The sequence below is a fragment of the Poromitra crassiceps genome, assembly GCF_964638095.1.
Source record: "Poromitra crassiceps genome assembly, chromosome: 1".
Lineage (NCBI taxonomy): Eukaryota > Metazoa > Chordata > Actinopteri > Beryciformes > Melamphaidae > Poromitra > Poromitra crassiceps.
In genome coordinates this window covers 111,940,421-111,964,573 of record NC_139623.1, presented here as the reverse complement: position 1 = coordinate 111,964,573, position 24,153 = coordinate 111,940,421, and the positions used below count along the sequence as shown (strand labels likewise).

The following is a 24,153-nucleotide window of genomic DNA, read 5'->3' as shown; positions in this document are numbered from 1 at the left end:
AAATGTCTTCTTTTTTTACTTTTACCCACAGGTTTAACTCTGCCAAGAAGGACAATGACTTCATCTATCACGAGACGATCCCTTCTTTGGAGAGTCTGGCCTCAGTCAAAGGTAACATACAGTATTTGATTACAGATGATAGATTTTGTATATAGTTGTAACATGTTAAATGTTTCTATGTAGAGTGATATGACTAGTCCTACAGTCTGTTGTTGTGTGTCTGTCACTGTCCGTATGCAGTTTGAGGGCCTGTTGTCTTTGTACTGTGTGTGTCAGTGTTTACTATGGAACTCTTAACTTATCAGCATGCCTCTTTGCCACAGTCACCAAGGCAAATCCCTGCACATGTATTGTACTTGGTGATGAAAGTGATTGTAATAATAATAATAAGTATAGCCGCAAGCGGTGATGACGGGGTCCAAGCATGGTCAGTAAGGGTGTTGGGGTCAGCAGGGTGTTGTGGTCACTAAGGGTGTTGTGGTCAGCCAGGGGGTTGTGATCAGTCAGGGCGTTGTGGTCACTAAGGGCGTTGTGGTCAGTAAGGGCGTTGTGGTCAGTAAGGGTGTTGTGGTCAGTTAGGGCATTGTGGTCACTAAAGGCATTGTGGTCAGTCAGAGTGTTGTGGTCAGTAAGCGTGTTGTGGTCACTCAGGGTGTTGTGGCCAGTAAGGGTGTTGTGGTCACTAAAGGCATTGTGGTCAGTCAGAGTGTTGTGGTCAGTCAGAGTGTTGTGGTCAGTCAGAGTGTTGTGGTCAGTCAGAGTGTTGTGGTCAGTAAGCGTGTTGTGGTCACTCAGGGTGTTGTGGCCAGTAAGGGTGTTGTGGTCATTTTAATGAGGGCAGTCTCTGTGCTGTGATGGATTCTGAAGCCGGATTGAAGGGGTTCATAGAGCTCATGGTTGGACATGTGTTGGTGAAGTTGGGCGGCAACTAGGGATGCACCGATCGATCGGCACGTGACCGGAAATGGCCGATTTTCACGTGATCGGCCTCGACCGGTGACCGGCTCCGGTCAGTCCACATAGCCGATTCTGTGCGCCGGTCGGCTTTCCCCTTTTTTTGTTGGGTCAATTACCTGCAGCTGCACGATGCATGCATTCACGTGACGTGCGCGCACCCCAAGCAGCCAAAAGGAAACACAAGCATGTCGTCCTCATTGTGGACATTGTACAGTTTGTCACACATGCAAGTTGAAAATAAGCCGCGGAGGGGAGGGTACGTTGCCGAGTCTCGCTCGGCTGGAGTCCACTCCAGTCTGAGCGGCTCGCTTCACCTCACCGGCCCCTCTCTCTCCCCGGCCACAGCGCAACACAGCCGGCTTGGCGAAGTGAAGGTAGGCCTACTATCGAGCCCTGTGTCCAGGTTACATTCCCCGACCAGCTGCAGTCCACATCACCGCTGCCTGCTGCAGATCAGCTCTGTCAGTCACGTTGTAACGTGGCTACAGGAGAGGAGGACTATTTGTTTCGTATTGCGAATAGAACGACGAACATAATAATAAAACGCATCGGACCAGTGTGCAAGGTTTACTGTGCGTGATGATTTTTTTCCGGATGGCGGATTAAAAGAAACTGACTCTGTATGTAAACTCAACTCAAACTCATTTCCTCATCTACTCAAGAACAGCCAAATCCACAACTGTAGAGTGGGCATGGCTTCGAAGGTCTGGGCTCCAGACCTATACACGAATCCTACGGCCAATTTGTGTAGGCTGCCATCTAGTGGTGCCGCCATTACTGCGGGGGTAGGTCCCCGCAGCTAGTCTGTGCTGCTGGCTGCTGCAGAGTGCCAAATGATAACAGCGTCGAGCTGGATTGATAATGTGAGAGTAGCCCCCAGTTACTGATGAAGATACGACCTTATTATGGATGGGGATGGTAATTATTCAAATTGTAAATAGCGGAAAAAATACCACTTAACGAGCCGCATTTCAAGTGACGTTATTGTGTAAACATGCTAATGTTAACTCACAGCCTTTACTAGCGTTAGCTACATGAAGAGTGCCCCTCTGTCTGAAACCATAACGTTACATAAACATACAAATATAGATTCCCTGGATGTGCAGAGGACCGAGCTGTTCGCCAGAGGTGGTGGATCAAGAATATTAACAGAAAGGACTTTGTTCCCAATAACAACAGCATGGTAGGTTTTGGTTAAGTCGTAAATCGCTAACGTTATTTCACCTCATAATGAGTAGCATGCAGCTGCCAGCTGCCTAGCCTAAGCTAACAGTGATTATGACATGGGTTATGTGAACATTATGGTTGTTAATTAATGGACTGTGAATATCGGACATTTCCGATATCATCTGGTAGAGTGTGCAATATTTGGCCAATCCATCCCGAGCTCAGGTCATTTTGACCCTCTATGAGAGAAGTGTAGTTGGCATTCTGTTGCTCATCACAAGCCAGGCGATTAATAAAATACCCTTGAATGCCTATAAAAACACAAATTCATATTTTTTTTTAATGTTTACTAATGTAATTGGTGTGCAATAGGGGTGTCACAATATATCGTCCCACGAAATTTCGCGATAGTAAAACGTCACGATATGTATCGTTGAGATGAAATCTCATATCGTGAAAAAAAAAAATTTTTTTTTTTTTTTTTTTTCAAAAGTAGACAAAGAAACGTCTTTGTTTGTTGAAGTTCAATGTGTGGAAAGTAGTTCAGTTGAACAAGTCTCTGAAGAGACACATGAGAAGTTATACAGGAGAGAAACCATTCAATTGAGTTTCTGGCAAAACTGTTTACTTGACAGGAAAAACTGAAGATGCATAAAAAATAGACTAAGAAAAGTCTTGTTGTTTGAGTTTGAAGAAAAACTGAAGATGCATAATGAGAATTTATACTGCTGAGAAACCTTTTAGTTCAAAGTAAATCTAAGTGACGGTGTAACTCATTCTATTTCAAGATAAGCCTTATCTCCAATCTCATGTTTTTTCTAGTTGTTATTGTAATAACAATTTCCCACAACAGCATGTTTTGTATTTGTGCATTTCAAATAAAATACTACTTTTCCAGTCATATATTGTCATTATTCAAGTTTAAAAAAATATTGTTAAAATCGTATCATATCGTATCGTTATCGTGAACCCAGTATCGTGATACGTATCGTATCGTGAACTGAGTGTATCGTGACACCCCTAGTGTGCAATGATTACATGCAACTTGATTGTTTATGCTAGCTAGCTAGTCAGTAACGTTAACATTAGCATGTTTACACAATAACGTCACTTGAAATGCGGCTCGTTAAGTGGTATTTTTTCCGCTATTTACAATTTGAATAATTACTATCCCCATCCATAATAAGGTCGTACCTTCATCAGTAACTGGGGGCTACTGTCTCACGTTATCAATCCAGCTCACGACGCTGTTATCATTTGGCACTCTGCAGCAGCCAGCAGCACAGTCTAGCTGCGGGGACCTACCCCCGCAGTAATGGCGGCACCACTAGATGGCAGCCTACACAAATTGGCCGTAGGATTCGTGTATAGGCTATAAACTACTTGTCCAGGGATAACATTTTGATGTTTATTTATTTTTATTCTATTCGTTTATTTGGCAGGGACATATACAAAACAAACATTAAACCCCGTAGGGGAAGAGATGCTTTGTAACAGATTTAGCCATAGGCTACTTTCCATCTGGAGCCCCTGTTCTGTTGCACCTTTTTTCTTTTGGAAAAGTAAATGCATGATAGCTGTGGGATATACTGGTTGTTTTATATTCATTGTATTTACACAAAAAAGAAAAGCTCTGTCCAGTAACCTGGAACACTTTTATTTTGAGATGTTTTTGAGTGAGATCGTCCTACCTCATGCAAATGATAATAAGAATCAGAATCAGAAAGACTTTAATGATCCCCGGGGGGGAAATTGGGACAGGTTACAGTAGCTCGCACTCAGAACACAACATAGCATAAAATACACAGTAGTAAAATGCGATAAAGTAAGCAAAAATAAAGTAGAGTAAGTATAAAATAAGCAAAAATAAGTAGAGTAAGTGATGTACATTACGTGTCAAATTGCAGTTATTGCACACTGGACTTATATTAAGTCGGCTTGCCCATTACATTACATGTGGCTCAGCCAGGCACAGTTAACCTATCGGCTGGCTCAGTCTCAGGGAGACTGAGTGTCTCCGAGGTGCTCTTTTAAGAGAGGCGTTAAAGAGTCCAATGGCCACAGGCAGGAATGATTTCCTGTGCCTCTCCGTGTTGCATCTAGGTGGGATCAGCCTCTCACTGAACGTGCTCCTGTGTTTGACTAGCACGCCGTGGAGTGGGTGCGAGTCATTGCTCATGATGGAGCATAGCCTGGACAGCGTTCTCTTCTCCGACACCGCTGTCAGAGAGCCCAGCTCCAGCCCCACAATGTCCCTGGCCTTACGGATCAGTTTGTTGAGTCTGTTGGCGTCCGCTGCCTTCAGCCTGCTGCCCCAGCACACAATAGCATACAGGAAGGCACTAGCCACTACCGACTCATAGAACATCCTCAGCATGGTCCGGCAGACGTTGAAGGACCTCAGCTGTCTCAGGAAGTAGAGACGGCTTTGCCCCTTCTTGTAGAGTGCATCAGTTCTTAGCCCAGTCTAGTTTATTGTCAATGTACACTCACTCCAAGGTACTTGTAATCCTCCACTATGTCAACACTGACCCCGTGGATTGAAACAGGGGTCACCGGAGCCTTGACCCTCCTCAGGTCCACCACCAGCTCCTTTGTCTTTGACACGTTGAGCTGCAGGTGGTTCTGCTCACACCATGTGGCGAAGTTGGCCACCACATCCCGATACTCTTCTTCATCGCCATCTTTGATACATCCAACTATCGCGGAGTCGTCAGAGAACTGTGCATGAGAAATGTGACATGAATCTTAATTTTCTATCAAAGCAAAGTAAAAAAAAAAAATCTAAAAATGACCCGTCAATTATTGTTCTTAGAAAGAAAATCGGAATCGGCCAAAATCGGTATCGGCAACTTAGTCAGGCTATTCAAAAATCGGAAATCGGCCAAGAAAATGGCAATCGGTGCATCTCTAGCGGCAACTGCTCTTTCCAGAATTGTGATTTTCTTATGTTTTGCTCCTTGGACCATACAAACAGGGTTGTGTATTTGAATTGTCAATGAATGCTGCAGTAATTGCTGGATCCAACACACGCTAATGCAAACTACTGCTGGTCAAAGCTGAAATAAGTGAGTTAATAACAGTAAATTCAGATAAAATACATAGATTTTTATCCTATTTGAGGTTTTATATTTTGTGTCTTAATAATGTAATGTTTTAAAATCAGGCAGTAGAATTAATTGCACTTGCACCTGTAGAGTGCTGTGAGAACATGGGAGTGCTGAGTCAAATTCAGGCTTCCCGAATAGGCACACATAACATCTGCATCTATTTCTTGTGTTAGACAGTATTTGTGACTTCCCCTTCTGTTGAGCGGTCTTTTTCAGTTTCTGAAAAAAACAAGTGTATGTGTGTTAGTATGCCAGTAAAAGCAGCTGCTCTGTGCCCATAGGTGCCCCGCTGGTGAAGGCTCTGCCAGTCAACCCCACCGACCCCAGTGTCACCGGACTGGACCTGTTCGCCAAGTTGGTGCCCATGGCCGCCCACGAGGCGTCTTCACTCTACAGGTAGATGACAGCTTGATATTAGAGTACTGCAGGAATGAGTCCAGGCCGGAAGTAGCAAATCCCTGCCATGCTGGTTCGTAAGGGGAAAAGATCATGGGATTTTAGTATGGGGATTTTGGTTAAATGCATGAAATAAGGTCTGTGGTTAACACAAGTTTATGAAACAGCAAAGTTTGTGTTCAGCAAGATGATCTGCACAAACAAAGGACCACTTTTATGACTTTTGAAGTGTAACTTTGTATTTTTTTTATGCGATTTTCAGAAAATGCTTCAAAAGTCATAAAAGTGGTCCTGATTTGTGAAGATTATCTTGCTGAACACAAACTTTGCTGTTTCATAAGCTTTTGTTAACCACAGATGTTATTTCATGCATTTTTACCAAAATCCCCATACAAAAATCCCATTCACTTTTCCCTTTACGAACCAGCATGGTGGCGATTTCGGGGGTAAGCCTACAAAAAGCCGTCATCCCTGCGTTACTCTATAGGGGGTTATAGCAGTGGGCTTCAGTTGATTTACTCAGTAAAACACATGGGGCCCTATCTTCCGACAGGCGCTATGCCCTATTAGCACTTGCGCGTGCCTTAAGGCAGGGAAGAAAGCCTTGCGCCAGTGTCCAGGTGTTATGGCGAGTTTTGCACCCCAGTGCCGGCAGTATCCCCACCTCATGGGAGCATATAGTAATGATTTATACAGAAATGTAACTGTTTAACACGTTAAGTGCCATAGCCGAGGTATCTCGTCTTACATAATCCAACGCTTGAGTGCCAGAGCCGAGATATCTCGTCTTACATAAACATTTTTTTTTTTTGACGGTGGGACATCAATCAACAACTTTTACATCTTCGAGATCACTATTGGAGCAAGAGAATGTGTATAATCTATTTTACCGACCCACTAAGTGTTGACAGTGCTCCCCCAGACGAGCGAAATCAAAGAAAAAACTGCCGCGGGAGCAAGCCATTCAAGGAAATGGCGAGGCGATTTTACAGTAATCCATTCCAGACTTGTCTTGCCCGAGAGCGGCCGCGCGCAGGCAGCAGCACACAGAGAGCGGAGAGCGATTTGCAAAATAGATTATAGGTGAAACACACTTTGAAACACCTCAGAAAGGCCAGAATCAACATCTGCCCATCGCCCACGCATTCCCCGGCCCATCTTGACTCGCACAAGGAGCGTCCGCACGCAGGCAGGCAGGCAGCAGCAACGCGCTTCTGACACGCCCGCTGTAGAGCCAGGAGGAAGGAGGAGAAGACACACGGAGGGAGGAGTTTGAATGAGAGGGGTGTTTCCTGTTGTTATGGAGGAAATTACTGTTCAAAACTATTGTTTAGAATGTCTGACGGTCTTACTGATGCCAAAAATGAATGGTTAAAGTGACTGTTTCACAAAAAGCCATTTATCTCTGAATAAATTTCCAGACGCTGAAACCATGCTGTACTCAACGGCTAATATCTACATAACTACTAACTCTGCAAACTAACTCTTTTAGACAGAGAAAGCACACATTCTATTAGTTATTTTTAGATGATTGGTGTTCATGAATTCTTAACAGAAAATAATCCTCGGCTCTTGTAAAATGAGCCAGAATCCTCAAAAAAAAAAACTGGCACAACTTACCTACAGGATGAAAAAATGGCTGGCACTCAATGTGTTAAAAGTGATATAATTGTCTGGTAAAGGTGACCTCCCTGATTTCTAAGTTAACACATTGACTGCCAGCCGTTTTTTTCTTGCTGTAGGTAGCTTCTGCCAAGCCGTTTTTTGAGGATTGTGGCTCATTTTACAAGAGCCGAGGATTATTTTCTGCTTGGAGTTTGTGAACATACAATATCTCAAAAGTACTAATAGAATGTGTACTTTCTCTGTCTAAAAGAGTTAGTTTGTAGAGTTAGTAGTTATGTAAGCATTAGCAGTTGAATACAGCATGGTTTTAGCGTCAGAAAAAATATTCAGAGATAAACGGCTTTTTGTGAAATTCGATAGAAATGTCACTTTAACCATTCATTTTTGGCTCTCTCTCTCTCTCTCTCCCTCTCTCGCTCTCTCTCTCTCTCTCTCTCTCTCCCTTCCTCTCGCTCTCCCTCCCTCTCTCTCTCTCTCTCTCTCTCTCTCCCTCCCTCTCGCTCTCCCTCCCTCTCTCTCTCTCTCCCTCCCTCTCGGGAGGGAGACGCACTAGGTTTAATCCTAGTGAGAGGGGGAGAGGGAGAGAGAGAGAGAGAGAGGGAGGGAGGGAGAGAGAGAGAGCGAGAGAGAGAGAGAGAGAGAGAGGGAGAGAGCGAGAGGGAGAGTTGCTTCAACTCCTCCCTCCGTGGGCGTTCTTCTTGGCTGCAGCGGCCGTCACAAGCTTGTCACCAGTCTGAGTGCTTTGCTGCTGTCCTGTGCCTGTCTGCACGGCCGCTGTTTGAGGAAGTCGGCATGGACTCGCTCGCTTCTTGGAGTTTTGGTTGAGAGAAGCTTTTGCGATTCTGGTCATATTTATGCTGCGTGTTTCAAAGTGTGTTCCACCTGTAATGTATTATGTAAATTTGCAATCCCGCATCGCCAGCAATCAGCGCGAAAACGAGAGCGTTTTCCCCCATCCATTTTCATGAGAATGGCTGGGGTGAGAATGGCGTGACAAGTTAAAAAAATGCTTGCCTTCCTCTAGTCAGGAGAGCACTGTTGCCACTTAGTGGGTCGGTGGAATGGGTTGTAAACGTTCGGTGGCTCCAATAATTATATAAGAGATGTAAAAGGGTTAGATGCACATCCCACGGTCAAAAAAAAAAAAATCATTTTTTTGACGACTCAACTCGTCGTTGGCAGTGAACAGCTGGATTGTGTTTGACGACTCAACTCGTTCTTGGCAATTAACGTGTTAAAACAGCCCCGGAATATGTTGGGGATGCAATTCTCGGCGGGCATGCGGAAACGTTCACGGCACGTGGCAGACGGAAATTAGAGCCGTGCCAAAATCATCTGCGCCCGCAAATGCCTGCGCAAACCGTTACGTCACGTTACGTCAATCAAAACCAAACCAGTCTCGCAATGGCTGTTTGCGCGAGGCATGCAATATGCTGTAATTATCTCCATGCGTAATAGAGTGTACTCACTCGTGCGAGGACAGAGAGAGCTTATTGACAGATCGTCTGTGGTGCCAACGACCCTCCGGGTTATGAAGGTAAATAGCCTATGTCCATTGTCCAACAAGTTTTCTCAATTCATTTCCCTCTTTGCGAATTGCGATGTGATAAAAGTTTCTCAGTGAGTTATAGTGGATTGCCTCACTGAATTATCTATTATATATATATATATTATCTATTTTAGATTTTAGATATTTTAGATATTTGTGCAATGTACCGGGGTATGTTTTTACTGTGGGTGTGGGTGTGGGTGGGTGTGTGTGTGGGTGTTGCTGCTTATATTGTATTTTTATCTTGCTGGCCAGTGGTGCCTGTTCTTTATCTAGATACTGTAAGTCACTTTATGCAAACATTTTTGCACTTTAGTATTATTATTAACATTATTATTGCTGCACCTTTTTCTTAGTACTTGACAGTACTTTTTGTGTGCCTTGCTACATGTTTCGATGTCCTCATGTTTTTCCTGTTTTTGGCCTGACATGTTGAATGTAGCTGCATTACGTGACACATGAATTTCCTGCAAAGGATCAATAAAGTATCTATCTTATCTGCCAATACCCGATTTTAGCAGCATAATTTGATGTATTGGCATGGCAAGGCTGTGCGTAATGACATATCCAAAAGGAATTATTTTTTGCGCTGCGCTGCACGGAGATTACGGTGCGCTCCCAGCGCAGCGAGGTATTTGCGCGTAAAAGGTCCTTTTCAAAGCTCTTTGCGCAAAATAATTGTGCGCTGCTGACGATAGGATAATGCCATCCATCCCCACATTTTAGCGCTGAAACGCCTGCTTTGGCATGTGGCAGCCTATGCCCAGTACAATTATCACAGGCATGCGATTGTGTCCGCCCCCAATTTGCATTGTGCATGGCATTAAACGAGCGCAAACCCTAATTTAGCGCTTTTGGGAAGATAGAGCCCATTGTTACGCTGCTCATGTCTGAGGTGTGAATGTGTGAATGTAAGTGTGAAGCTGAAAAAAGCCAAGCCTGCATAAATATAGAAGTGCTAATGTGCTAATGCTAATAAACATGCCTGTGCTAATGCTTGGTTGGGTCTCTGTTTTTGCAGTGAGGAGAAGGCCAAGCTGCTGAGGGACATCATGGCCAAGATTGACAGCAAGAACGAGACTCTAGAGTGAGTAGATATTGTGTTTGCTTGCTAACTTAGCCTAAGACTTGATACTCAAGTCCAGATTATGGACCTTTTCCCATGCATAAGAAACAAACAAATCAATTCAATTATATTTTGTATTCTCTACAAATCTACACAGAATCACACCATTGATTTCCTTAATCAGAATATTCAGAAACAAACATTTTGAAGCTTTTTGATACCATTCAATGCCATTCCATACCTAGAAATCGGAATGGTTCCCTCATTTCCCAATTCCTGGACGAACTGGACACACTTCTCTCCCTCTATCCTGAAGATGGCACACCTCTCCTTCTTTTAGGGGACTTCAACCTCCAGGCCCCCACTCTCCATTCTCCCTCCTTTCTCAACTTCCTTGCTTCTTTTGACCTCTCCCTCTCTGCCTCTCCTCCCACCCACAAAGCCGGTAATCTACTCAATCTTATTTTCACTCGTTCATGCCGTTCCTCCAACCTCACTGTTACCCCCTTCCCTGTTTCCGACCACTTCTTCATAACCTTCTCTCTTCCAATCTCCCTCCCATCCACCTCCCACTCACTCGGTCACAATCCGTCGCAACCTCAGAACCCTATCACCCACGTCTCTCTCCTCTGCTGCCATCTCCCTCCTCCCCTTATCTCACCTCTCCACTGAGGAGGCATCCAACACTCTCTTATCCTCCCTCTCCTCTGCTCTCGATTCACTCTGTCCTCTCACTACAAAACCCGCCCGTTCCACTCCCCCTGCTCCCTGGTTATCCGATTCTCTCCGCACTTACCGCACCCAACTTAGATCAGCCGAAAGAACCTGGAAGAAAACCCTCAACCTCATTCATCTCTCAGCCTACCACCTCACTCTCTCAAACTTCACCTCTGCAGTCTCCAAAGCAAAAACCTCTTTCTTCATTTCAACAATTCAGTCCTCTGCCTCCAACCCCAGGAAACTTTTCTCCACTTTCTCCTCCCTCCTCAATCCCCCCTCCCCTCCCCCCCTCCTCCCTCACCGCAGATGACTTTTTAACCTTCTTCACCAAGAAAATTGGAGACATCAGCTCGTCCTTCCCCCCTCCTGTCCCTCAGAACACGTCTCCTGTCTCAACTTTGAATACTCCATCTTCCCCTCTCAGTTTCCATTCCTTCTCTCCTCTCACCTCTGTAAAAGTACTACAACTGATCAATTCCCACCATGCCACTTCCTGCCCCCTAGACCCCATCCCCTCCTCTCTTCTACAGTCTACTGTATCTCTCCTGACATATTGCCCTTCCTCACCACTCTCATCAACTCCTCTCTGTCCTCTGGTACTTTTCTGTCGGGCCCTGAAGACTGCTAGGGTCCGACCCCTTCTCAAAAAACCATCCCTTGATCCCAACGCCATCCATAACTACCGTCCCGTCTCTCTCCTGTCCTTCATTTCCAAAACACTTGAACGCGCAGTCTCCGATCAACTATCTATCCATCTCTCCAATAACAACCTTTCCGATCCCCTACAATCCGGCTTCAAACCTGCTCACTCCACCGAAACTGCTCTGCTCTTGGTCACCAACGCCCTCCACTCTGCCAAAGCTTCATCCCTTTCCTCTGTTCTTATACTCCTTGACCTATCCGCTGCTTTCGACACCATCAACCATCATATTCTGCTCTCCACTCTCTCCGACTTGGGTATTACCGGCACTGCACTTTCCTGGTTCTCTTCTTATCTTTCTGAGCGCACTTTCCAGGTGTCCTGGAGAGGGTCCCTTTCTAACCCCTGCACTCTTTCCACTGGTGTCCCCCAGGGCTCTGTTTTAGGTCCTTTCCTTTTCCTTCTCTACATGAAATCACTTGCTCATGTAATCTCACCCCACGGTTTCTCCTATCCTATGCCGACGACACCCAACTTTACCTTTCCTTTCCCCCCTCTGACACTCTAATTGAAGCACGCATCTCTGCCGGTCTGAAAGACATTGGGGCCTGGATGGCTGCTCACCACCTCAAACTTAATTTAGAAAAAACTGAACTTCTCTTTCTCCCTGCTAAAGACTCCCCTCTGACCGACCTCTCTATCACCATCAACAACTCCATCGTATCACCCTCCCTAACAGCCAAGAACCTCGGAGTCATACTTGACAATCAACTATCCTTCACCCCTTTCATTGCTGCCACCGCACGTTCCTGCCGCTTTGCCCTCTATAACATCAGAAAAATCTGCCCATTTCTCACCATAGAAGCATCACAACTGCTGGTTCAATCTCTTGTCATTTCCCGCCTTGACTACTGTAACGTTCTGCTTGCCGGTCTCCCTGCCTCCACTATCCAACCACTTCAACTCATTCAAAATGCTGCAGCCCGTCTGGTTTTCAATCAAAACTAATTTTCCCATGTCACCCCCTCCTCCGCGATCTACATTGGCTTCCCATCCTGGCTCGCATTAAATTCAAGACCCTGGTTTTACTGTAGCCTACAAAGCAGTCCATCAAACAGCCCCCCCATATTTACAGCCACTGGTCAGTTTCCAAACGTCCCACCGCTCCCTCCGCCCCTCCACTAGTGCAGGACGTCTCGCCCCTCCCTCCCTGCGCGGCCCTACAGGTCGCGCTCGATCAAGACTTTTTTCAGATCTTGCCCCGACATGGTGGAATGAGCTCCCCCCTACAGCTAGAATGGCCACATCTCTGCCCATATTTAAAAGAAAACTCATCTATTTACTATCCACTTTCCTATCTCCCCCTCTACTGCATCTCTTTGACCCCTGAATTGTTTATACACTGTAATAATCTGCACTCTTGATCATCTTTTATCTATGCATATGTTTATCGTGATCACATATTGTCTGTTTTAATCTATTTCCATTGTTCTGCTGTTTTATTGTGTGATGTATTTTAATCTGTTCTACGTCGCTTTGGATAAAAGTGTCTGCTAAATGACAATAAAGTAAAGTAAAGTAAATTTTCTCACTCACCCCATGTAGGGTTTATCACATAGTGAATGTAGTGTTTATCACATAGTGAACTATATGTAGTGTTTATCACATAGTGAACTATATGTAGTGTTGATCACATAGTGAACTATATGTAAGGGATAATGTATAGTGAGCCGGTGATTACTGGGGAAATAATGACCGACGGGTGAATGATTGAGCCCGACGCGCAGCGGAGGGCTTAATGATTCACCTGAAGGTCATTATTTCCAGTAATCACCGGCTCACTATACATTATCCCGCTTAGAACACGGCCTACAACTAAATCATTCAATAATCTGACAAAAATATTTATTCAAATAGATTTTTTAATAGCGTTTTCAACAACAAAGCGGTTTCATTCGTAATTGGCACACAAGACACCACAGCTGCAACTGGTTGGCCTAATTAGTAGTGTACGTGTGAGTGTTGACACAGCTGGATTAATCAGTATAACCAGCAGCAGAGCAGCGGTCGGTTGTCGAGAAATAATGACCGGTGAATCTTGTTGATTGACCAATCAGAATCGAGTATTCAAGAGAGCCGTGTTCTAAGTAGTGTTTATCACATAGTGAACTATATGTAGTGTTGATCACAGGGGTGGGCAACTATTTTTCATGGGGGGCCACATGAGAAACCCAGATTGTTGCCGGGGGCCGAACAAATATTGTCATGCCATAACCCATGGATTGGCAACTTTGATGATAGAGAGGGCCACAAAAAATGTCCTCGCTACCAGATTTAGCTGAGGGCCGAACGGTGTCAGCGTGAAAAATTTGGTGCATTTGAAGCCAGGTTTAGAGGAATAACAAATTTTTAATTAACAGTTGTGATGTCATTATTCAGTCTTAACCACCAATATTTTATCCTTTTCTCACTCACTCCTATGTCACCACCTGCTGTCAGGGCTTGAAATTAACCTTTTTGACCACCTGCCAATATGGCTGCTAGATTTTAAAGTGACCAGCCAATTAGAATTTCCACTAGCCGAAATGTTTTTCTTGAAATAAACCAGAATATGAGTGGGTTAATTTAAGCATAAGTATCAGTAAGTGGCCCGGGATTCTCAAAGCCTGTGTTGAGGGTCACACAAACAAAAATGCACTCTTGAAGCTAAATAAATCCAAAACCAATGAGTTAATTATTTAAATTTCTACTTCAATGTAGCCTTTTAGTCATAAAGATTATTGAAAGATATTCCATATTCCAGACTGAAATGCTATAACAGAAGTGGAGTATTGGCCAGAATGACATGAACATTTGGACACTTATTCAGCGGGTATCTTGCATGTTGCGTTCAGGTGCACTGTAATTTTTCTTTTTTTTTCTTTTTTTTTGCAATTCCATCACGGGCCACACAGATGGCGCCCGAGGGCCGCATGGGCCGTATTTTGCCCATGTGTGGTTTATCACATACTGAACTATGTATAGTGTTTATCACTACATATAGTCTATTCATACCAAAAAAAGGTCAATGGTGGTCCGGTCCTGATAGGTATGTTTTTCCTGTTGTGGGTAACTGGTCATGTCTCCTGCAGGCAGTTCATGGACTCTCTGGGCTTGGAGCCAGAGTCAGTGGACAACCTGGACATGTACAGCCACATCCCCACCGTGCTGATGGAGAAGTGTGCCGCCCTCAGCGTCCGGCCCGACACCGTCAAGAGCCTCATCCAGTCCATGCAGGGTCAGTGGCAAGGCACACACACACACACACACACACACACACACACACACACACACACACACACACACATGTACATATACACACACAAAAATACATAGATGCTCTTACGACTTGATTGTCGTCTACGTCACTACGTCACTGTGTTTGTGTCTGTCGGAGAGTACTGCTGGCGTCGAGTGTGGCTGCCGCTTCTTCGTCTGACTGTTTGTCTTTTCCCTGTTTTTGTAACGTTACTTTATTCTTTTATCGACTTTTGTTTTGCTTTCTCTATACCGTTTTCGTCTCTGTCCGTCTTGTCTAACTGTCTCCTTACCCCCCCTACCTACGCTCCTCTGCTAACCGGCTGTTAGCTCCATCTGGCTAGCCGGCTAGCTAACGTCTGATGAGCTGCCCTCGGCTCTGTCCCTACTTTCTCCGCTCGTATTTCTCACCCCGACTATTTCCCTCTGCTCATTCGGACTACCACTACCCTTACCTCACTCACTGGACCCTCCGGACACCACTCTCCCTGGCCTCATTCATCACAAACGCACCTGTACCGTGAGTAGCACCGTAACGCTTGCCCTGTGCTAACGTTACTCTCACCCCACTTTCCCACCCCATTTCCCACCCTCCGCTGCCATTATGGGTCCCGCATTCAACTTTCTCATGTTCCTATTCACCCTACCCCCTGTTTTACTCCATGCCACTCCCTACCTGTTTTTCCCTCAGCCCAGCTTCCCCCCTCATATCCACTACTCTTCCCATGAACTCCTGCTTCTTAATAACAACTACAGGCTCCACCATGATGCACTCATCCCCACTCGCTCTGCTGGCATCCTCCGCCGCCGCCGCTATCTCCACCGCAGCCCCAGACACCCCCGCCATCCTCATTCCTCCACTATCTCCAACATCCATCCGGTCTCCTACATCCATACAATTAGCTCCCACCGTCCCCCCTCCACTGTAACATCCCGCACTGTCAACCTCGACAACCTCCGACCTCTTCTGTTTGCCCCCATTACTCCACCCTCCCATCCAACCACTTTTGCCCTCCTCAACACCCGATCACTCAACAATAAAGCCCCCCTCCTGCATGAACTAGTACTGGACAACTCACTTGATTTTCTCCTCCTCACCGAAACCTGGCAACAACCTGATGACTTCTTCTCCCTCAACCAATCATCCCCCCCTGGCTTTAATTACATTTCTAAACCCCGTCCCTCCCGCCGTGGAGGTGGCCTTGCAGTAATATTCAACCAGAACTTTCGGACTTCAGAACTCATCCTCCCCACTGTCTCCTCATTTGAATCACTTGCCTTCAAAACCTGCTTCTCACTGACTGTTATTCTCATCTACCGGCCCCCCAAACCAAACCCATCTTTTTTATCTGATCTGTCTGAACTTCTCACAATTGCCTCATCCCTCTCCTCCCGTCTACTGCTCCTCGGCGACTTCAACATTCACATCGACTCACCAACCTCCAAGTTCACCTCTGAATTCACCACCTTACTGGACAACTTCAACCTCACCCAGCACGTCACTTTCCCCACCCATGTCAAAGGCCACATCCTCGATCTCGTCTGCTCCCTCAATCTACCAGTCCACAACATCCATCCGTCCCCATTCCCTCTGTCAGACCATAGCATCATCCAGTTCACTGTCCCATCCCCAACCCCACGTCCACAGATCCTCAGGCAAATCACCTTCCGGAAAATAAAATCCATTGACCCCCTCCAACTCTCCGATCTGATCTCCAACACAAAATCACCACCATCTACCAATCACTGTCCCCTCTGTCCCCCCCAGCTGCCCCTACCCCTGCTTCTCTCCTCTCCATCCCGCTTGCCTTTCCTAGCCTCCCCCCCCACCGCCGTCTTTCCCGGTTCACCCCTGTCACTGCCTCCACCGTCTCCAAACTCATCAGCTCATCCAAACCCACTACCTGCTCCCTTGACCCCCTCCCCACCCCCCTTTTGAAATCATGCCTTCCTGTCATCTGCCCCTACCTCACAAACCTCTTCAACTCCTCACTCTCCCATGGCACTGTCCCCTCTGCTTTCAAAACTGCTGCCGTCACTCCCATCCTCAAGAAACCTGGTCTTGACCCATCCTGCCTCAATCACTACCGGCCTATCTCCAACCTCCCCTTCCTCTCAAAAACCCTGGAACGCATAGTAGCCACCCAACTTCAACACCACCTGCACTCCAATGACCTATTCGAACCCCTCCAATCTGGTTTCCGCCCCCTCCACAGCACTGAAACAGCACTCCTTAAAGTCTTCAACGACCTCCTCACCTCTGCTGACTCCGGATCCCTCACCATCCTCATCCTCCTCTACCTGAGTGCAGCCTTCGATACCGTGAACCATAACATCCTGCTCTCCAGATTGGAAGATCTCGGTATCGAAGGTACTGCACTCAGGTGGATTCACTCCTACCTCTCCAACCGTTCTCAGTTCATTTCCCTACACAACCACTCCTCTGCTCCCTCCATAGTTTCACACGGTGTCCCCCAAGGTTCTGTACTCGGTCCATTTCTGTTCATCACTTACATCCTCCCCCTCGGTCAGATCCTCCGTCACTTCAACCTGGACTTTCACTGTTATGCCGACGACACTCAGATCTACCTCAGCACCACCTCCCCCCACAACCCACCCCTCTCCCACATCAACTCCTGCCTGTCTGCCATTAAATCCTGGATGCAAGAAAACAGAACTTCTCCTCATCGGCTCCAAGTCCACTCTCTCCAAAACCAACAACCCCACCCTCACCATCGACAACACCACTGTTTCCCCTTCCTCCCAGGCACGCAATCTTGGTGTCATCATTGACCCCACCCTTTCCCTTGAACCCCACATCCGTCAAACTGTCAAATCCTCCTTCTACCACCTCCGTAACATTGCCAAAATTCGCCCCTCCCTCTCACACTCCACTGCTGAAACTCTCATTCACGCCTTCATCTCCTCCCGCCTGGATTACTGCAACTCACTCCTCCACGGCATCAACTCCACCCTCATCAATAGACTCCAACTGGTTCAGAATGCAGCAGCTCGACTCCTCACCCACACCAAATCCTGGCACCACATCACCCCTGTCCTCAAAGAACTCCACTGGCTTCCCATCCCCTACCGCATCAACTACAAAATCCTGGTCATCACTTACAAAGCCCTTCATAAACTGGCCCCCCCTTACCTCACAGACCTCCTCTCCCCCTACCAACCCTCCCGGTCCCTCAGATCCTCCTCAGCCGACCTCCTTTCCACCCCCAAGTCCAAACTCCGCAGCTTTGGGGACAGAGCTTTCTCTCTGGCAGCTCCCAGACTCTGGAACGCCCTCCCCCAAGAAATCAGAACATCAGAGTCCCTCACAGTCTTCCACTCCCGCCTCAAAACCCATCTCTTTTCCACCGCCTTCCCTTAGTCCCTCTGCTCCCTCCCCCTATCCTTGCTTGTGTGCTGTCTCTGTCTACTGTCTTGTCCCACCACTATCGCCCCCCCCCCCACATAGTACTCAGTGTTTAGTGTAATCTCTGTCGTTATATGTTCACTAACGTCTCCCCCCGCCCCCCCCCAGTGTTTAGTTTTGTTTAGCCTATTGTAAAGCGTCTTTGAGCCCTGGAAAAGCGCTATATAAGTCCCATCTATTATCATTATTATTATTATTATTATTACAAACTCTGTGTTTTGGTGTCAGAGTGCAAAGGAAGAGACAGTAATACCTCACCTTGGCTTCCACTACACAGTGTCACAATACTCAAAGGTTGTATGTTCTGGTGATGCAGAGACTTGTGATTGATGCACTTGGAAAGATGTTATGAGGTTTTCTTTTACAGTCATCAGTCAGAAAGTATGCATCTCTACACTCTAGATAAGAACAGTCATCAGTCAGAAAGTATGCATCTCTACACTCTAGATAAGAACAGTCATCAGTCAGAAAGTATGCATCTCTACACTCTAGATAAGAACAGTCATCAGTCAGAAAGTATGCATCTCTACACTCTAGATAAGAACAGTCATCAGTCAGAAAGTATGCATCTCTAAACTCTAGATAAGAGTGCCAGCTCAATGCCTAAAACCATTCACATACACATCTCCTCTTGTGGCCTGTGCTGGTGTTGTTGTCGATGTTCTTGTTCTGTCTTGTTTTTATGCTTGTTTTATTGATTTTCTTGTTTTCTGTAGGGCACGTTGTGGCAGTCCTGTGTGTTAAACTGCTCTGACTATGAATAATGACTCAAATAGAACTGCAATGATTCATCGATTAGTTGTCAATTATTACTTTTTATTTTTTTGGCCAAATTATCTGCCTCCAGCTTCTTAACTATTGCTATTTTCTGGTTTCTTTACTCCTCTATGACAGTAAACTGAATATCTTTAGGTTGTGGACAAAACAAGACATTTGAGGACGTCACCTTGGGCTTTGGGAAACACTTATTGACATTTTTCACCATTTTCGGAAATGTTATCAACCAAACAACTACCGTAAATTCCGGACTATAAGCCGCGGCTTTTTTCCCGTTTTTTGGCCCCTGCGGCTTATATAACGGTGCGTCTTATCTATGGATTTTTTCAGAAAAAAAAAAAAAAAAAAAAAAAATCTCTCTTTTTTAGCACTCTTTCTAACTATAAATCCACTTCTGTTTTAATTTCCTCTCTTGCCCTCTTTTCACCACACCGCGGACACTGTGTGCACTGTAAAAATAAACAACGGTGGTGTTGTGTTATGTTGTTTTGTTGAAATGTTACGGTAATACGGTAAATGGGAGCTTCCTCAAACAGCCATCTCTTTCCCGACAATCCCCTCTGTGCGTGACCACTTACATATGGTAATTACGGTAAGCAAACGGCCACAAGCCCATCAACTCCCTCCCCCGACTACCAGGAGAAAATCACAAACTTCGGCGAATTCACACAAAGGAAGATCAAGGAATATTCCATCGAACCGGAGCAGATCATAAATATGGATGAAGTGCCTTTGACGTTCGACCTGCCACTCACTCGGACTGTTAACAAGAAGCGCCCTGGAGGATTCTTTCACCAAAAAAAAGCTTTGCTCGTTCTCGACAGCATGAGAACGAGCAGTAGATGATCATGAGGTGGTTTTTCAGACGTGTCGATATAGCAGTTTATCGCAAAAGTGTAATGGAAACACATTTTTCGCATTTGCACGTCATGTGACCCATATTATCCCTTGGAAAAGGAGCGGAAAATAAGTTTGGTAAGTAAGGTTCGATAGCCGTGTCAAAACCTCCGCAGCAAGTGGAAAACTTTGAAGCAACGCTACCTAGCAGAAAGACGAGTGTTGTGCAAAAGCGTAGCCGGGCAAATTAGATAATGTTTAATGGCAGAAATCGGTCCATGGTGACAGCAGGCTGCCTGTGTGCGCGCATTTGGCACAGCGGCGAGATGAGAGGATGAAAAGCACACACTGGTGCGGTGGTGCTGTCTGAAGTGAATACAGTGACTGTGAGTAGGCTAATACATTGCACACGTTTCAGGTGCAATTATAGAACCAAATCAGCCTTTTCCCCCCTCCATCTCTAAATCGGACCAGTTGTAGGCTATTAGGCTACCTTTTTTCCTCTGCCTGTCGCGCTGACTGCATTCACGCAGCCAGCAACATTTTGCGACTCATTTTCTTTTGAATTGATAATCAGGCTCGTTTATATGCATTGTAACTTCATGTTGGGATTTCCATTGACCATTGGTTGGATTTGAGCATGCAGGGGACGGGATATGGGGCAGATCCCCGTGCGTAATCACTGTGGCAGCTGCTGCAACGGGGAATCACTCAAACGCAACTTCAATGGAAACGCCTACAAGTCGCAATTGTACATTGTCGAAGTTGTAGAAATATCGCAATTCTTTTGCGAAAAACTGTAATGGAAACACAGCTATAGATGAAGAGGAGTTCGTTGGTTTTGAGTGACAATGAAGGAGAGAGGAGAGTGGTTGACGAAGCCACCCTGAACCTGTTCGTTTCCGACACTGAAGATGAGGACTTTGGTGGTTTCAGTACGCAGGAAGAAGAGGAAGACGAGCATTAGTGACTTGACTTCTCTGGTTACAGGTTTGCTGCACATATAGCCTATTGTTGTGTGATTTTGTCTGGGGATTAGTGACCTGACTTTTGTTTTGTTTTGTTGAAATGTTAATAAATGGGAGCTTCCCCAAACAGCCATCGCTTTCCCGACATTCCTCTCTGTGCACGAACCCTTTCATATGGTAATTAAACATCAAAACACCCGCGGCTTATAGACCGGTGCGGCTTATAGAAGAAAAAAATAGTCAATTTTGGTCCCGCGGCTTATACACCGGTGCGTCTTATAGTCCGGAATTTACGGTAATCGATTAATCAAGAAAATAATTGACAATGAAAATAATGGTTAGTTGCAGCCCTACTTTCATATCCCCCCCTTCCTTGCAGTCCTGTCGGGCGTCTTCACCGACGTGGAGGCGTCTCTGCGGGAGATCAGGGACATCCTGGAGGAGGACGAGGCAGGGGTGCGAGCCCTGGGACAGGCCTCCGGACCGGAGGCGCCCCCCGCGGCGCAAGCCCAGGTAGGGGTGGGGATCGTTAAATTTGATTGATATTGATACCATTTTCGAGACTGCTTAATGATCCAAGTCTTTGTCGATACTTAAATTCTTAACAGAACTGGTATTGCTTTTATTGCTCTAACTGTCTGTGGCTGTTTGATTTCTGAACAGAATGAAATTTGCCTACCCTGTTGAGGAAAACAGGGTAGGTTGGCAGGAATTTCAATTCAATTGAATTCAAAAACTTGAATTGATGTATGTTTGTGCTGCACCAGTGATTTGAGGTAAATCAATGACATGACTCTCGTCTCTCAAGACATAACGTTACATTATAGGACTCGCTAGTCCTGATCGCAGTATCGATGAGCTCAGACCTTATTGATTTTTTGGTTTTGAGAAATGATTGATACATACTACATTGATACCTGGTCTCAATCCCCATTCCTAGGCCCAGGCCCTGGCCGAGCTCCGCAGGGACCTGGAGAAGTATAGTGAGGTCCATGAGAAGGCCAGCTTCACCAACACAGAGCTCCACCGAGCCATGAACCTGCACATCAGCAACCTGCGCCTGCTGGGCGGCCCACTGGACAGCCTGAGGGACGCCCTGCCCCGCCCGCAGCTCAGCGAAGGTGGGGGAGAGCCTAGGGCTGCTCGATAAATCGATTTTGAATCGTAATCGAATGAATTAGTTAGGACGATGTTAAAAAAATGAAAATCGTAAAATCTAGAGTAATTACGTTACGGCGGGGCGGCTGTCTCTCATGTACGCGCTGCTGCTCGTCACACTGAGCAGCGTGTTGCACTGCGGGCTGTGCAAGATAACGAGCGCGCGCGCGCACACGAACAAAGACGTTATCACCGGAAGCTGAAATGTAGACAGGCAATGCAGAAAGTGAATAGGAAAGCAAGTGTTAAATATAGGTCGTTTTGGTGTGAAATGTGAAAATAATTTGAGCTGTTGCCTAGACATTTGTATTAGCCCAATGTTAATGTGTTGTCAATGACATGACGTAGCACAATGATATCTACATGACAACTTGTCATGTAGATATCAAGTGAATGTATTACTGCTTATCAATACTCTTGTTGTTTTCTTATGAGTTGTAAGTGTAATGCATAGTGTGCCTGCGTGTGTGTGTGCAGAGGAGGTAGCGGGGCTGCAGTGTATGAAGCGGATCCTGGGGAAGGTGCAGGAGATGCGGGAGCAGCGAGGCTCTCTGGAGAAGCAGCTCCGCGACCTCATCCAGCAGGACGACATCACCTCCGCCCTCGTCACCACCGAACGCGGCGACATGAAGGTACAGCCTTCAACTCTCAAAATGTTGGCGTATCCCTTTAATGCTTGGAGTTTAGTCAATATTATTATTTCTTGTCTACAATTTTCGTTTTTTTATGTTCACAAACTGCTTTGACAAAATGTACACAGACCCCCGGTTGAAGACAACTGCCCTAGTATTTTGGGGTGTGTCCCATTGGCTCTAGTCGGCTTTGTCGGGGGCTTTTGGCCGCCCGTCGCTGGTAGCGCAGCAGTGCAGGAGAAGAGAGGGCACACACACTCTTAATGGTCTAACCAGCCCTCGTCCTCCACAGCGTTTGTTTGAGGAACAGCTGAAGAAGTACGAGCAGGTGAAGGTGTACATCGAGCAGAACCTGGCGGCCCAGGAGAACATCCTGAAGGCCCTGACCGAGGCCAACGTCCAGTACGCCTCGGTCCGCAAGGGCCTGGGCCAGACAGAGCAGCAGTGGAACAGCATGGTGCAGACGCTGGTGGCCTCCTACGAAGCCTACGAGGACCTGATGAAGAAGTCCCAGGAGGGCAAGGAGTTCTACGACGACCTGGAGGCCAAGGCCTCGCGCCTGCTGGAGAGAGCCAAGACACTTTGTCACACCAGAGCAGAGGAGAGGAAGGCTGTCCTGGACAGGTTAGGATGACATTGATTTTGAGTTTTTCATACAAGGAATGTCTGTTTGTGACAGCTAAATATGAGCTTCACTTGTATTTTTGTTTACATGTACAATGTTTGTGAAATATTAAAGATGCTGTAAGTGATTCTACTCATTCCGAAGTAGCCAAAAACTGACGCTTTGAGTTGTTGGTCCAATCCAGAACACCAGCCCAAAGTAGGGATGCATCGATTATTTTTTTTGATGTACGATTATAGTCTGAGAAAAAACCACGATTATCACGGTTTCACGATTATTTATGGACGTATAAAAATCACATGAGCATTCTTTGAACAGAGGTTTTATTGTATTGTCCATGCATTGTTTAAAGGTTGCTGTCTTTTGAAAGGTAAATAAAGGCAAATATTTGTCCAAAATGATAAATAAAATAAACAAAGTCTGACTGTAATATTTATGACAGTAGATCTCTTTGGAACAAAACATAGTCAGGCAGGTGTATTATTTTTCTACATTTCTTTTGGATCACCTGAGTAGAGAACTTGTAAAACCTGGTGGAAAAACAGATCTAACTTATCTTTTAGTGTAAATGTTGATTAACTTTTAGTGACCTCCTATGAGAAATATAACGAATGTGGATACACTTGAGTGTTATCATCAACTGTGTCATCCTCATCCATGCCTATTAGTTTGATTATTATTCATTTTTAATCATCTAACGTTATGCAGGTGTTGTAGAAGGTTGGAGGTGTTGGAGCCCTTAGCTGCGACTGCGACTTCGGCAGGTTTTGCAGATTGGGGAGCCGTCATCTTTAACAACACCCTGGGTGTCCTTTTTGTAACCGAAATGCTGCCATACCGATTACTTTAGACATGTTTTGGGGGGGAAGAGATCATCTCTTTGAGTTGCTTGTGGTCTCTCAGGCTCTGCCATTACGTTAGCTGTAATGCTAGCGTAGGCAAGGGAGGCAAGGGAGTTATCTAACGCTAGTTAGATAACTAACTAGCGTTACGTCGTTACATCGATGGCCGTTCAGTAAACAAATTAAGAGGCCACGGAGACCACAGTTCGTGTCAGGCGACTGTCGCATCGCGCACGTCTCTGAAAAGTTTATGTTTGGCTGACGTCCATGGCTATGCTATTGGGAGCATAGCAGACTGGTGGGAGAGCTGTGTTTTGTGCACCCGCTAAAATAGTCCGTGCGGAAACGAAGCGAGAGGC

General features: G+C 45.9%; 1 protein-coding gene across 1 annotated transcript in view; it reads left to right on the top strand.

The window, feature by feature from the left end:
• The window catches only part of ptpn23a (protein tyrosine phosphatase, non-receptor type 23, a), a 77,964-nt gene that overhangs the window by 38,832 nt on the left and 14,979 nt on the right, over nucleotides 1-24,153 (top strand). The window contains exons 12-19 of the mRNA XM_083634295.1: nucleotides 32-111; nucleotides 5,516-5,630; nucleotides 9,827-9,892; nucleotides 14,363-14,508; nucleotides 20,917-21,050; nucleotides 21,478-21,658; nucleotides 22,173-22,327; nucleotides 22,620-22,951. Coding sequence (XP_083490421.1) covers nucleotides 32-111; nucleotides 5,516-5,630; nucleotides 9,827-9,892; nucleotides 14,363-14,508; nucleotides 20,917-21,050; nucleotides 21,478-21,658; nucleotides 22,173-22,327; nucleotides 22,620-22,951 — 1,209 coding nt within the window. The remainder of the gene's footprint in view (nucleotides 1-31; nucleotides 112-5,515; nucleotides 5,631-9,826; nucleotides 9,893-14,362; nucleotides 14,509-20,916; nucleotides 21,051-21,477; nucleotides 21,659-22,172; nucleotides 22,328-22,619; nucleotides 22,952-24,153) is intronic.